The sequence below is a fragment of the Leptosomus discolor genome, chromosome Z (genome assembly GCF_034619465.1).
Source record: "Leptosomus discolor isolate bLepDis1 chromosome Z, bLepDis1.hap2, whole genome shotgun sequence".
Taxonomy (NCBI): Eukaryota; Metazoa; Chordata; class Aves; order Leptosomiformes; family Leptosomidae; genus Leptosomus; species Leptosomus discolor.
This window is the reverse complement of record NC_141419.1, coordinates 41,346,457-41,362,339: the sequence shown is the minus strand read 5'-3', so window position 1 is coordinate 41,362,339 and position 15,883 is coordinate 41,346,457. Positions and strand designations below refer to the sequence as shown.

The 15,883-nt window shown below is 36.1% G+C and overlaps 1 protein-coding gene and 1 long non-coding RNA gene across 2 annotated transcripts in view; both read right to left on the bottom strand.

The window, feature by feature from the left end:
- Nucleotides 1–1,372: 1,372 nt before the first annotated feature.
- ERCC6L2 (ERCC excision repair 6 like 2) overlaps nt 1,373–15,883 on the bottom strand; it is a 58,064-nt gene continuing 43,553 nt past the window's right edge. The window contains exons 18-19 of the mRNA XM_086480581.1: nt 3,843–4,018; nt 1,373–2,601 (exon numbers count right to left, since the gene is read on the bottom strand). Coding sequence (XP_086336707.1) covers nt 1,626–2,601; nt 3,843–4,018 — 1,152 coding nt within the window. The 3' untranslated portion in view covers nt 1,373–1,625. The remainder of the gene's footprint in view (nt 2,602–3,842; nt 4,019–15,883) is intronic.
- On the bottom strand, nt 14,032–15,754 carry LOC147413273 (uncharacterized). The gene is made up of 3 exons (XR_015184076.1): nt 15,365–15,754; nt 14,851–14,924; nt 14,032–14,053 (listed from the first exon to the last, which is right to left on the bottom strand). It is a non-coding gene; the product is annotated as an uncharacterized LOC147413273 (long non-coding RNA).

Below are 15,883 nucleotides of genomic sequence, written 5' to 3'. Positions count from 1 at the left end.
ACATGTATTTGATACATTTATCAGAGAGAGGACTTACGGTTGAATCTGATCCCAGTTTTACACATTTTTATCCTGAAAGCTTGGGACTGCAACCCTACATAGCACTAGTGAACTTTTGGGTAAAACTAATGCTTATGACACCCAACATAAAAACTATTTGCCCTGAAAATGATGAACGCAAAGTAATAGTATGCCAATTTTAGGTTGTGAGAAGTGCTACGGTCATAACCAGGAGGCCCATTCCAAATCCAGTGCTAAAGGTACAGTCAAATCTGGAAGACACACATAAATAGATTTGCTTTGGCTGAAACAGAGCAGCCAGAACAGGCACCCAGCAACTGTCATGCCAAAGCCAGAGAAACACACAACACTCAGTGTTATGGACAGAAATCTGCCTACGTAGTAGAGGTGGCATAAAGGAAGGACTGGCACCAGTGCTTTCCTCAAGCATAGACTGCTGTCTAAACAGGCTCAAAGCATAATGGAGTTAAATAGTCAGATATGATCAGGAACACAGATTCTCTGTGCTTTCAATCGTGAAGGGATGCATGGTGCACACACCCAGTGAACTTGGATCATTTATTCCTTGAATTACTGGTCATTTGCATAGATGAGATAATGGAGTGGTTTGAGACAATGGTATGACTTGAAACTAGGCGATTGACTGAACCCTCATAATTGTGATGGATTGCTACAGGAGTCATCCAGGTGGCAATTTTGGATAGTAATTCTCCCCCTCTACTGTCACTCCACCTGGAGTCGTGCATCCAGCTCTGGGGTCCCCAGTACAAGATAGACATCGACCTGTCAAGAGAACGGCCATGAAAATGGTTAGAGGGCTGGACTGAGAGAGTAGAGCTTGTTCAGCCTGAAGAAGAGAAGACTCCAAGGAGACCTTATTGTGGCCTTTCAGTACTTAAAGGGGGCTTATAAGAAAGACTGAGAAAGAATTTTTACCAGGGTCTGTAGCGACAGCACAAAGGGTAATGGTTCTAAACTGAAAGAACATAGATTTAGGTTGGACAGGAGAAGTTTTTTGTTTTTCGTGTTTTTTTTGATGATGAGGGTGGTGAGACACTGGAACAGGTTGCCCAGATCTGTGGATGCCCCATCCTTGGAAATGCTGAGAATCTGTGGGGGTGGAATCCATCAAAGGGTACTAAGACACAAAGACATCATCCCTGTCTCATGAAGTCCTCAAGTCTCTAGTAGCTCAGAAAATATGTGAAGTATCATTGTCAATTCCCGTTAATATCATTAGATTCTGCTTAGATGACTGAGGGTGTCCAAATGTAAGTAAAAGGAAAAACCACTTAGTACTGTTACTGAGTCTAGGTTTATAACCAGAATTCCAGAAAGCAAAGTGCACTCAGAACATTTAAAAGAGTTTAATTTAAAATCAATATATCACAGCGTACAATATATAGTACATATGCACTATACATTACGTGTGCAATTACATATATATTCACATCTGTAAACACAAATCTGTATCATTATAAATATGAATTCATCACTTTGTCTTCAGTTTCATGGAGGTATCATGTTTTGCTGCATACTGCTGAGGTTGTGGATATTTTAATGTTCAACTAAAACAACTATAGTGCAAGTCAGGTAGAAAACTTTCATTTTACTACTGTACAAGATGTAGCACTGGATGGTTCATCTGAATCATCTGGACTATATTTTTTCCATAGAAAATTTTCATTTTTTTTCCAGAGAGAACTTTCACACGCTTCTCTCTCTTCTATCACTGGGTAATGAGGTGCTCTTTCACACAGCTTCTCTATGACTGCTATGTCTGTGAGTTTTCTGAGGCTCTCTTCATTCTGCTCATTCAGCATGTCCCAGAAATCTTTTGGTCTCTCCTTTGATTTTTCTACTTGCCCTGAAGGGAATCTCCTTGGTGATTCTGTAGGCCCATTTCCATCATTTCTGAAGAGGTCATTGAGAATAGAGGTATCCCCAAGTAAGTCTACGAAAGACTTTTTCTTGCAAGTCTGAGCTTTTCTCTCCCCATTTTCTGACTGAGACAGGGATCTTTTTCTTGGCAGCTGTGGTCCTTCTGAGTCCTGCTGTCCTTCATGACTTTTTACAGGCAGCACCTCAATTATTTCTGATTTACTGCTTAATGAGCCAGATGCCATAAAATCCTTGAATGCCTGACTGTTTCTCCTTTCGGTATGTTGAGTAGCAACAGTGGGTGATTGTTTATATTTTGCATCAACACACACATCTTGCAAGTAGGAGTCATTGTGAAGCTGCTCTACTTTTCCTTTACGGCTCTGCTGGCTCTGTGTTTCTGTAGTTCTGCTCAGAAGCACTCCTTTAGTTGACAAAGATCTAGACTTAGATCTTTCAAAATAAACAATGGATTTTCTTTTTCTGGAGTGTGTTGTACCCAATTCTCTTTCCTCATAGTGATGTGAAGCTTGTGCTGGTATTTCAACTGGGAAGAAAGACTCCATCTCTGGATGCTTGGAAATGTAGAATTCCTTCAACATCTTCTGCCTTGTTTCTGATGTAGCTTTTACAATACACTCTGCAAGTGCTTCCACTGTTCCCATATTAAAGTGGGATACCATTTCCTCAAATTGTCTCCTGTAATTATCAAGAAGGAAAAATGTGTTGACACCTTTAACTAGCAACAAAAGCAGCTTTCAAGCAGTTCATTCAATTCACCTATTTCACATATCCCAGAAAGTAATCACTAAAAGTAGCTTCCTTATTAGGAGCACTGTTTGTTTTTATTAGCAAAGAGAAGACAGAATAATGACCTCCGAAGACGCGAAAAGACTTCTGAATCCCAAACTCCAGTGTGATTTCCTCAGCTTATGATCCAAAGACTTACTTTCAGCATAAGTAAGATATTGTACCAAAGGACCAGATTTCAGAAGTATTTAGCTACCAAAAGGATGCAGATCGACAGATGGTAGACTGTTGGGTTTTTTTGGCGGGGAAGAAAAAAAAGGTGGTTGCTCAAACTCCTTTTAAAAGAGTTGCTAAAGAAGAGCTGCATGCACATATTCACAGGACATGGGGACTGTCCCCTCCATCCTTTCCAGTGAACTATGGAATATTTGGTCCTGCTAAGAGGCCAAGCTCTAACTAAAGGGGATCAACCTAACTGAGTTAGCTGTGGTCTGGGGTAAGGTAACCTAACTGGAAAGCTGGAGAGGTGGATTTATGCTCCCTTGTCAGAGAAAGCATAGGAAATCTGTTGCGTTTCCTCTATGAGGGTTCCAATAGGCAGTGAGATTTAACCCTGTTTGCTCTCAAACACCACTTGACAAACACCACTTGACTGGCTAGCTCCAACTATACCCTTTGTGTGTGGTGACTGCAGACAGCACCCCACTTCCCCTTACAGCACAAACCGGGGCACCTAGTCATCGTCATTCATTGCACAGCATATCCTACTATGTACTACATATGTAGTTTTCTAATAGTCTTTCAATGACGATGATATCTAGGCAAAACCAGTAGGCAGTCAGAAGCTCACACTATAAAATTTCTTGTTTCTATATAGTTTAAACATTGGTGTGTAGTACTGCAGGATGCACATACAGTGAACACTTGTAGTGATGACATCTGCACAGCTATGTGATATATGACACACTGAATCAACATGTTAAAATGATTTGTGGGTTCAATTCATTTTATTAATCAATTTTGGTATTCTTTGTATAGTGTGAGTGGAAGTTTCCCATTAGTTCTGCTCTTGCCATAGAAAATAATTAGTATTCCCTGAGTATGGCTGAAACAAAGACAAAAGCAACTGCCCAGTGGGAAGTTCATTTCAACCTTAGAATTTTATTTCCATCTCACCAACACAGTCTCACCTGCGGATTTCTTTGGGTGTCTTTCCAATCAAGAAGGTGGTTGAACCTACTCTGTGTATTTTTTTGTTGTTCTGGGTCACAGGATGCATAACATACAGGTGGTGTTGATTACTGCTTGCCAACATTTCTTGCCCTTCCTCAAGAATGTTCTTCTCTGCTGTGTTGTCTTCAGAGTTCTCTTCATTTTTCTAGTAAAATGAGACATGGAAATCATCAAAATGGCTGTGTCTCTGATATAATGATGAGTTATGTTGTGCCCAACTCTGTCATTCTTAGTATTCAAACCATGGAGGGCTAGCTAAGACTGGGATTGAGAACTGCAGTGTAGAATCCCTGCTCAGCACAAACTTCCAGGGACAATGAAGGCAAGTCTTGGCTCTCTAAGAGTAAGGTGGGATATTTTTCCAAACAGGTTAATTGTGAGGCTAAATGAAAGATCACTATAAATTCTCTAATGCAAAAACAGGGGTTATACAAATACTTCGTTCTGTGCCACAGGACCCAAATCTCAGTTACAACCTTCAAATGTTACTATAAAATAGAAAATGCCTGTGTCAATAGCTTACAGTCTTAATAGATACATAATAGCTTCCTGGTTTAATTTATCAAGATTAATGGATTATTTGGATTCACAATTTTTACATAATATATGTTTGGAACTTTTAGTTACTTTAGTAATTTAATACTCAAAGAAAAACTATAAATAATCACAATGCTATTCAAGGATACCAAAGTTAAGGTAAAAACATTTTTGTCAGTATCACAATCTCTAACACACACACAGTTATTCAGAATTGTAAAGATACTTTCAGAAGATGTATCACTACACTCACATGTAAAGGAATAGGAAAAAAATTATACATTACACTTTCATTATAATACTCATAAGATTAAAACAGTAACAATCACATGATGCTTCTTAAATGGATAATGAAAATTTTAAGTGTAATAGTCATAAAAAGCTAGTGTTTTAATCAACTTCAAGAAGATTGTGCTATAGATAAACTCATCATGCATTGACAGTCAATGTCTTGTACAAATATACAACGCTATTTACACCTTAGTTATTTTTCAGAAATTCTCACAAATTCTGTTCAAAATTTCCCCTTTGCCTAAAGGCAAGCCAAGGCAAATACAAAAATTAGAGAATGTGTTTGAAGAGCAGGGAGATCAGGGGAAAGAATTAACTGCTTTGTGATGTCCTCAGTCCCCCTATTAACACTGCTTCAGAGATGAATACACAAACTGTCATCTGCAGTTCAAAATTTGGTTTTGGATCTACAATGTTTCTTTTCAATATGTTTCTACTTGATCCATGTCCACTTCCTTTACTTCCACGGGCTGCTCAAGTGTTCTTGAGCTTCAGAATCTCACATCTGTTCTCAATCCATTACTTCGGCAAGTAATCTCAAACTAGCATACAGAGAGAGATGTCAATATTAAGGGACCTACAGGCATAAATTTTCACTCTTTAAACTAAATGCACAACTCCAAAGATTAATATTTCACTGCACTATTGAAATCATACTACACAAAACTGAAACAGAGGCCCCAGTTAAGATAAAAATCCTATTCTCCAAGTAATGTTATGATGATAGTCACAAAATTAAGATCGAATTAGCTGATGTTATCTACAGTATAAATAGTCTACAGTTATCCTGCTAATTCTGTATAAATTTAAGATGTTTAGATATTTTTTTTTTTGGAAGATATGTATGGATAACAGAACTTTACTTGGAAAATGTATTTTAAAAGGAGAAAGCAATGCTAGTTTTAAAATATATTTTTGATGGAATTTTTGCATGAAAAATATTCATATTATTCAGATCTCACTATGATAAGACCTAGTGTATTTGTCACTCTTCAGGAAATCAAGACTGTATAATTTAATCCAAGCACGCATAACTTGCACAGAATACAAGCCTAACCATGTCAATGCCTGTCTTAAAAGTATTTTAAATCCCATAAATGTGCATCCATTTACCTCTTATTAAACAAGACCAAAGTATATGAGGCAGCAATACTCTAGCTTCCATATCCGTTCAAACACAGAAGATTAAAAATCTTTTTGGGAAAAATGCCAAATGTTGTAAACATTACATTGAAAGCTGTAAAACTGCTTCTCTTTGCAGAGAACAAGAATTAATGTAAAAACTACTTCTAATTGCAAATAAACTCACAAATGGAATATTTGGAATAGTTTGGAAGCACAAAACTATTAAGTACATTGACCCACAACACCAAACCTGAAGGAACAACAGCAAAATAGCACCATATACATACAAAGAGCTCCTCTTCTTCTACCTAAATCAGCTGTTCAATTTTTTCCTTAAGGGAAAAAAGTTACTATGAGCAAGTTACCTCAAGAACTGCAGGAGTAATGCCAGTGAAAGCCCACGGCCAGTGAGTTACTCCTGAAAATCCTAGCTCTCTGGAGCAAAGCCAGTTGGTTAAATGGCACCCAGTTAGGCTGAAACACAACAACTGGCTCTGTTGAACTTGCAAATGTTTTTGAAAGTTTGCCAATTTAAATCCAGTCCCCTACTCCCAAATCCAGTAATTTCTTTTTAAAAAACAATAAACATTTTGTCAGGGAAACTAAAATCTTTATTTAATTTTTTTCTTATGATGTCTCCATGTTTGCTGAAGGTCAAATCTGAAGTTTGTTACTCTGAGCAATACATGGATTAGGGTCTAGGTAGAGGTAAGCTCTACACACATAGACGAAAATATTCCCTGTAACTTTCTACTAGCGTTACCATTAAAAAAAGTGAGAACTTCAGTCAACATTCCAGCACTGCAAACAGTCCACACTATTTTGCTTTCTTTTGAATTTGACTTCATGTATTACTCTCTTTAATTCTTCCCTCTCATGGCCAACTTCTTTCCCATCCTCTTTCAATGTTCACCTTCTAACTCACCCATCAAAATCTATTTAATGATGAAAATTGCCTTTCAATAGCTTTGTTTTCTGTTCCTCAAGCACTTTACCAAACTACTGTGCGAGTCCCCCCATTATTTGTTCCTACATGAAACCCCATGTTGACCTCGCAGCAGGTCTCGTTCCCCTGAATTATCATGTGTATTATATGTGTAAAAATCTCACAAAACAAAATTGAAATTAATATTATTTGATTCAGCTAGGAACCCCTGACTCTTGTTCTTACACTGATACTAGCACATATAATTATTTATATTATTGAATGTCAAACCCTTTATGGATTAATAAATGTTATGACTAAAAGACTGGAATAATAAAGGAAACAAATCCTTCAGTACAACATGTGTTCCATGCATTTGGAAGTGCACATTACCTTTGTTTAAGTACTGGATATTAATTAATATACTTCAGTTAGCACAAGTGTTGCTGAACTTCCTGAAAGAACATTTTAATAACGTAAGGTCCGACTACAGCATTTTTGAATCATTATTGGAAATATTTTGAATATTACTGGATCATCAAGAGCAATCAGTCCATAAACATATCTCAGGACTATAAAGAAACAGTGATTCAACAGAAAGAAAGAAAAGGATAATAAAGAACAAGTCAACTTTTTCTGGTCAAAAAAAAAAAATCCCAACTATTTTGCCAAATCACAAGTCTGGTTTTGCTTTATGGTTCAGCCACGTAACTACCGAAACACATTAACCAATTTAAGACAGAAAGGAGAAAAATAGTCAAAAAACTCAAATGGCACAAATAGCAACACAAAGTCTTTCTCCTCGAATTAAGATTCGATCTAGTACCTAAATAGGTAACAGCAAGTTTCTCCCACACTAAAATGTAAATATGCTTTAAAATTTCAAATACATGAGTATGGGCAAGTTATATGTATGACATAAAGCTAAAGAAATACTTAAAATAGCATACAGTATCTGCTATATGTATTTTAAAAGAATTTTTACAAACAGATCAACAGAAATCATGGAAGTCTTCACTAAATGTTTAACTACACTATAGACAGTATGCATTTGCAGTGCATGTTATGACATTTCCCCTGTTGAAAGTGGCAAAGTTTCACTTAAACTTGACCACATACTTATTGGTCATCTGAAATTAACTGTGCCTATATTGAGTAATCTATAACACCATTATACATTTCTGTATTCTTCACATTTCCTGCTTTCTCAAACCAGTACCTTGGTGGGGGGAAAAAAGGTGTAGCAAATTAAATCCTTTGACACCAAAGGTAAAGAATTTCAATTGAATTACTGAAAGTAACATTTCTACTACTTTATTCTACTTTGTGCACTTCTACTTTGTCATTAAATTCTTCACACAAAGTTCAAAAGAAATAATTTATTTTCAAAAGCATAGATGTAAGACAAAGGCCACAGATGCAAGTCGTTTAGTAGGAGGCAACATTTTTTGGATGCAAAAAATGACATGAGAAAAGGTTACACTATAGAAAATATCCCAGTAAATGTAAAGAAAGTTAATGAAAGTACAGTAAAATGAAATTGTGAAATGCTATTGTGAACTAGGGAAAATAACACAGAGAAGTGCAGCCTTTCCTTCCTGTCTCACACTTGTTTTCTTATCCTACCCCCTCTTCATTTACTGCACTTAATCTGAAGAGGCTTTCCATATATTGCAACAGAAAAAAATAGGGATTATTATGTAGTTGTGCAGAAAATAGTTTTTAAAGTATTCAGAAAACACAGTGATTCTTACCATACATGAAAAAATACTTCAAAGAAAGCATTTATGTTCATCTTTCGTGTTCCAATTAAGTCTATGTGGTTTTCAACATAAACACATTACATCTTTACCACAGAAGATCTTTTCCTCCATTCCTTCTTCTTTTGTTATGTATGGCTCTTATTCTTAAAAATGATGTATCAAGTTTTGGATACCAATAATGAGTTTCCATTTCTTTGAGTTACATACTACACACAGGCTGTAATCAAGAGTCCAGCAAATATGGTAGCATCTGCACATTTGGAGTCTCACACCAGTTCACATGTAAGAGTAATGCTCTTCAACGAGAATAAAGACATGCAGCTGAGCATAGAGCAAATATGTAAGCACCACAATGCTGCAGTCACTTCTTCTTAGAGATTCCATCTTGAATCTCCAACAACTCTTGGATCTGTTAGCTCCATGTGACAATCTGTCTCCAGCTGCATAGTTACAGAAGTTTTAAAAATAGTATACATCTACCAAAACCAATTTTTGTCTATCTCTGACAGTACAGAACTTCAGTATCTGTTCTTACTACAACAGGAATAAAGAGGTGGCTCCACACCCTGGAGCAATCCGTGCTAAAGCACGTATACGCATCCTTGGACATGACAGAGATGACTGGCTACCTTAAGCCTGTGACTTCCCTCTTCCTCTCTTTAGCCCCTTCAAACAAGGCAAAAGGCAACAACGTTTGTCTTTTTAAGTAGAGCAAGATGAAAAATGTATGGGAGTCTAAGAGAGCAGAGGCTAGGAGTAAGATGAGTAGAGAAAAAAAAAAAAAAAAAAGAGAGAGTTTCAGGGATACCTTCTTTTCTAAGCTCTCTCACATTTGTGGTAATTCCTCAAGTCACCAGAGGATAATAAACTTCCTTCAAAAGCCTGAATCTGAAGTTGAAAACAGGTTTGCATATTTGTTCCTCAGCCATAGTTATACTGTGTCTCAGCATCTTCTTTTACTGTCTGGCTACCTAAAGTATCACTATGGTAAGTATCTAGCCAGATATTGACTTCCAGTCAGCAATAACCCTCTCTGACTTCCCACTCACAGCTGAAACAGTGTTAATAGGCTTTTCCCTTCAGGTATGCCTGAAAATATTGCTGCCAGATATCCAGGATACTTTGCATTGCACAGTTTCATTATTTATTCTCATTTCTAAAACAAACAAGAAAGGCCTTCTCAAATCTCTAGTTGTCTTGCAGCCACCTAAATGATACGAAAGCATGAAAGCCAAAGAATTCAGTATGACCGTCCTCTTAAAACACAGCTTACAAGCAAATAACAAACCCTTAAGCTGTATTCTCCCACTTCCCTCAAAACCTGAGAAAAATACATGACTTTCCAAATATATTGAGAGTTGCAGTGGGTTTTGCATGATTGTTAATATTTTGATCAGGTGATACTGCATGCCAGTGAACTTATCTACTCAAATTACAATTCTAAATTATTTCAGCTCATCTTTTTTCCCTTTATAGTTTTCTTTGTTTTTTTTTTTTACCTGGGAGCTTTTCCCGTAATATGTATGAATTACTTTGACCTTTCGATATGCTTTTCTGGAACATAGGCTATTCCTAGATGTTGTTTTTGTTTTACCAATGTTTTCTCTATTTGTCAGGACATAAATAAATACCCTGAAATTGCTTGTTCTTGGTCTTGTTTCCTTCTCTTTTCTACAGATGTCAAACAGGAATTTCTTCCTAAATTATTCTGCATGCCAAGGAAGACAAAGTGTAACAGTGTCCACATAGAATTTCATATAATTTCTCTAAAAATGAGGCCAAGATAATAAAAAAGTTATCAAATAATGAGACTGTCTCTCACCCAATTCTTAAATAAACCAGAATTGCTTTTCTACTTACAGAGGACATACTACTGCACAAACTGCAGTTCAGAGGGTTATGGTGAGTTATACAATTCCACAGCTTCTAACAATCCTGAACTTTATCATATTTTAGAATGATTTCTGATATGGTCATTAATTTTCCCTCTGAATTTAACTTTCTGAATTGAAAAGCAGGCTCACTCTGACTGAATTTGTCTACTGTTCTAACAAAACAGGATTGTAGAGTGAGAATTAGAGGAAATTGTATAGCTAATGGCCAATACCTCGATTGTCTTAGAAAAAGAAGCTAACCTCTCTTACAATTTTAGAATACTCTAGGACAATCGCATTGATACTCAAACTTCCTGAGGTAAACAAAACTACTCAGGATGTTGGCTATGACTACAAAGATATCTAATATTTGATAGTATCACAGCAGACCAACAGCTGAAATACCCTCCAAACTACGAAAACTTTTAGACTTTTTCTGGGTCCAAAGCACTCCTCCAAAATATTCTGCCAACACCAAGAGACCAGTATTTAGCTACAACTGCTGATAAAATCAAAGAAATTTTATCAGACTAATATGTAGTTATTTTCCCTGGTTGTCATATCTAGTTTTTCTGCTTGTATAAACTGATACCAAGGACATTCCATAAACTCTAATCTTTTACTTGTTAGTGGAGAATTGAGTACTGATTGACAACTGAGGACAAATTGCGTTCTTTCTTTCACATTTACTTCTGAGTCTGTTTCTTCTTCAGTCAGGTAACAGAGCAAGAATTTCTATAAGACATATCACTTTCTTGCACCAAAAACCTGATCATAATTCAACATAGCTATTACTACTGTTGAGAAAGGCTGAATATACTTCTCAATCTCAGAATTGAAAGCTAAGGTAATTGCTTATTCCAGCAGAATCTTCTGGTCCTGCACCTAGCTTCTTTCATCCTCTGACCCCTCCCTCAAACAGCAGCAAAACCAAAAGCCATACAACATAATGAAAATGTAACTACAGGCTTCATAGAATGCCACATATGAACTGACCGCATTTAAAAAAAAAAAAACAAACCCAACCAAAAGCCATACTGAAATGGTTAATTCTATTGTAAACTGAAACAGTAAACTCAAGAAAGCAGCGTTACAGGCCAATCATTTGGGAACAATTATTTTAAAGCTGCATAGCATTCCCCATCCTAGAAAAGCAAGGATAATGGAATGTTATCTCCCAAAAGCCTACTCTTTGTAAACAACTATCTGAACTTGTTGAATCTGAAAGCTGTACAAACACACTGCGATCAGAGTTACTATAACTGACAGAAAGTCTTTGTTTAAATATTCTACAAAATGTCAATGTAATACAAATAAGATAAAGAGGAATTCTTAATGACACAACTTTTTTATTTACAGTATTCTCAACAGCACTTAAATCTGCATTGGAGATACAAAGGGCACGTTTTTTCCTAGGCTGACAGCATGCTTAGTTCTCTCATTTACACCACATTGTAATAACATAAAGAGGGGTTTACCATTAATCCAGGTTTTGCTACAAAGCATCCTGTTATTTCTCTGTCAAACACTGGCAAGAGTGCCAAATGTCTGTCATCCAATTCAGAGGATTAAGTCTCTTATAGTGCAATTCTTGTACGAATTTATAAAAATACAGATATAGTTTCTTGGAGCTGGTCACAGTCTATATTTTGGCCTGAATTCATGCACAGAGGTTGAATATGACAGCTGGCAGGAAGCTGAGGGGAGAATACATCCTCCCTCTTTTCAGTCACCACATTTTGGCTGCCATAGTGATTAATCCTCAATTGAATGGCTGTCTTTGTACATTTCTTTTCAGTAAAACTTTAAGTAAACTTAAGTTGAAAACACGCAGTTGACTGAAAAAAAAAAACAACTCCACATATTCAACAAGTACAGTACAAGTTCTTGTGACTAATAGTTTTCCACGTATTAAAAAGTGAAAATTAACTCTAATCATCAGTTTTTCAAATGGTTTAGTATGTCCTGTTCCTGTTTTTTGCCTTTTTTGTGAAGCCTCCAAGCCTCCTCCAAAGTCTTCCCCATGCTGTACCCCCCTGCCCCCCAAGATTCCTATTGAAGAAATACTATACAGATCAAGCTTTACAGTAACTAGCAAAAGCTTATTCCAGATTTCTGTACTTGTGTAAAATGTTTCATATAGGCTGTTTTTGCCAATTAACACATAAATTAATCAGGAAATTAATTAAGGGATGCAGTCATTTAATTCAGAATAGACTAGAAACATTAGAAGATATTTAATCTTGCCTCTGGGAGGCTTCCATTTATTATGGTAGCTAAGAAAAAGCTTCACAAATAACAGTGCAAGTTATCCAAAAAAAAAAGTATGTAAAAAGCTCCTGCACTGAAAATCAGCCAGGTTACTTCAGAACCTAGAAGCCGCTACCAAAACAAAACAAACAAACAAACAAACAAACAACAACAAAAAATCAAAACCTTCTAAATATACTCAGTAGATGATTAAGGTCTTAAGAGAAGTTGTTAACACTTTCACTTTTTCCCCCAAATCAATAATGTCAGAATAATTTTCAGCAAAATATCACATGAATGACTCAAGACTTTTTTTTTCTCCTGAAAAGCTGGTCTGCTCTGAAAATTATAGTCTGGTTTTTTATATGTCCACCATGTCCAGTCTGCATGTTCACTTCGCACGTTTTCTTTCAGAAGCTTTTGTTTTCGATATCCTTCTTCTTGTAGTTACAAAAGACAGTTCTTTAGTTTGATTTTCAGGTGTCTTAACAGATAGTGATGGGTTAATACAGACAACAATCTTCCACTTGTTTAATGAAAAAGCAATGAATTTTTAACCAAGTCTATTTGCACACATGTGTAAACAGAAGACTTGAATTTAAACTAAAATGCAGAACACAGCTTACACAATGTCGTTAAATCAGGCTAAATCCAACAATGCAGGAAAAGACAAAGTTATTTATGGTAGTAGATCAACTTCTAATATAATCTTCTTCCCTGACATTTCTACATAAAACACCAGAAAACCCTTCTTACACATAGTCTTCTGTGAAACAGTGTATCAAGTGTATTTTGTACTCATAAGCACAAGGAAGCAAAACAAAGACCAGCTCTCAGTAATTTTTACTGGAGTGATAATCAGCCACACTAAATGATGGGCATTTTCTACCTTCAGATGTTTAGAATACTGCAGCCTGGCGTGATTCTCCCTGCATCGTGGCATCACAGATCTGACTGTAATTTCTGCCTTAACACTTACGACTTGCTACAGAAGATTACAAAAAGCCAGAGATCTTAGATTGCAAGGAGAGACACTTGACTGCTCTCTGAGACTCAGGTTCTGAGATGTACAATAAATTTTTAGAGCTACAGAGGAAGTTGAGATGTACTATTAACCTGCAATACAGTGTAATCTGTATCTCCAGAATTTCTTCAGAACAGCTATCTGTCACAACTCTGCATGTTTTGATTACTGAGGCTCTTAAACACCTCCAATTATAGACACTTCAGTGCCTTCCACATAAGCAGCACTACCAGAAACATCAACTGCTTGATGGAAGATTATCATATTGTTCTTATCTCTTTTCTTCTCACAATCTACATGGATCCAACACTGCCAGTTGTGGTCAATGGTCAGAATACAGACAAGCTTCAGACACAGAATAATGGGTACAATTCAGGAGCTGTTGGTAGTAAATTAAAATATTTTTGCTGTAATTTTAAGTATTCTACATTTAAGGGATATCAAGTATATAAAAGTCATGTCTATCTAAAAAAATTGTTAGTCTTTTAAGTACCTCCCTGATTATACTTGCAAAATAAAGAATAAACAGATCTCCACTGCTCCAGATGACTATTTATGAAGGCCCATCTCTCTTCATTGAAAATGCTACTCCAACTCACTTAAAAGCTACAGAATCATCTTCTACTTTTATGCAATCCCACAGACTTCTGTGACAAGGGGAATATATTCCCCAAAATAACAATTTATTTTCGTTTCTTCAGGATTATGCAATTAAAAAACCCCCAATTTTCACATTTGTTTGCTTCTACTATTGTCATACACAAACTATCTTCAAATAGTTATCTTTTTTTTATTCAGATGCTGGACAGGATTTATTTTGACTAATGATATTCAACCAAAATATGGTTTACCATATTCAACCAAAATATGGTTTATTCTCTAGCTTGTACAATTAATGCATACTTTATACTGTTACTTTTACTACTTTCAGATTTTATCTCACCTTTCTCTCACCTGCTAAGTTGTGACAGAGCTCTCATGATGAGCTGTTTTTATTTTTTGATGACAGACTTTGTATTGTGGTTGCTGCTACCTAACTGTATTTTCAGTAGCCAATTAGAATGTATGGAAAACAAACATTCAGTACTATAAACATGAACATTCTAGCTAAACTAGTCTGTTTGCACAATTCCTTTTAAAACAAACAAAAATAGAAAGTATGACTGCACTCCCTACCACCTCTGGAGAAAGAAGAGTAGTCAAAGGCTCTGCAGCACTCTTGAAGCCAAGTACCAGGACTGTTATGGAACCTAGAGCACAAAGCAAGCAAGAACAGAAGAAATAGTAGCAAGATGTATTTCTAATAAAAAGAACCAAGACTTTGTTCCCTTAAGCCTTTAGAGGTATAGAACAATAGCAGGTTAAAATAATATGCTCTATTACTTCAGAGAAAAGGAAACCGGACTATATTAATACTAGCATAGGCAACATTAAGGACAGTCTGACTACTTACTACTGGATGAAAGAAATACACTTGATTGAAAGCTACAGTTTAAAAGGCTAAGAGAGATGTCTTGGAATTAGCCAGATCTAACGCAGACCTTCTGAAGTCAAATTAAAGAAAGAAACTATTACGAAGATGAACACCTTCTCGTATCCTAAAGTTCTAATGTTACACTTTATAACCAATTTAAACCCAAGCTTATTTATTCATAGTTACCTATGTTCCTAAACAAGATGTTCTACATACCTTCAAAGTTCTCTTTTGAGGAACAAAACTCGCTGCTCCCCATCCCTTCCACCTTATCTCTTTCATCTTGAAGGAAGAATCCTCACAGGCTTTGCAATCTGCTCCAGTTTTAAGCAGTTTCTACAACTCAAGTGACTACATTAGCCTCCATGCTTCAGCAATAAAGGAAGGACTAATAAACCTAATTTATATTCCTTTTAGTTACTGCAGGCAGAAAACCAGGAAGATGACCTTTTTTTAAATTGCTTTCCAGCAACTTATTTTTGCGGTTACTCATATTTACCTAAATTCCATAAATTAGCTACTGAAACTAAAGAGCTTAGGATGTAAAAGTTCATGTGAATTTAGTGAAGCCAAAATGTGATCAGGAGACTAAGTCTATAGCAAGAAATTAACAAAATGTCAATGTTCTTACAAAAGGTTGTCTTATTATTTCTGCCTATTACTTATTACATTTTGCTTATTACTTATTGCTTATTGTAACATTGTTTATTGTGCCTCCCATTCTAGATTCATATG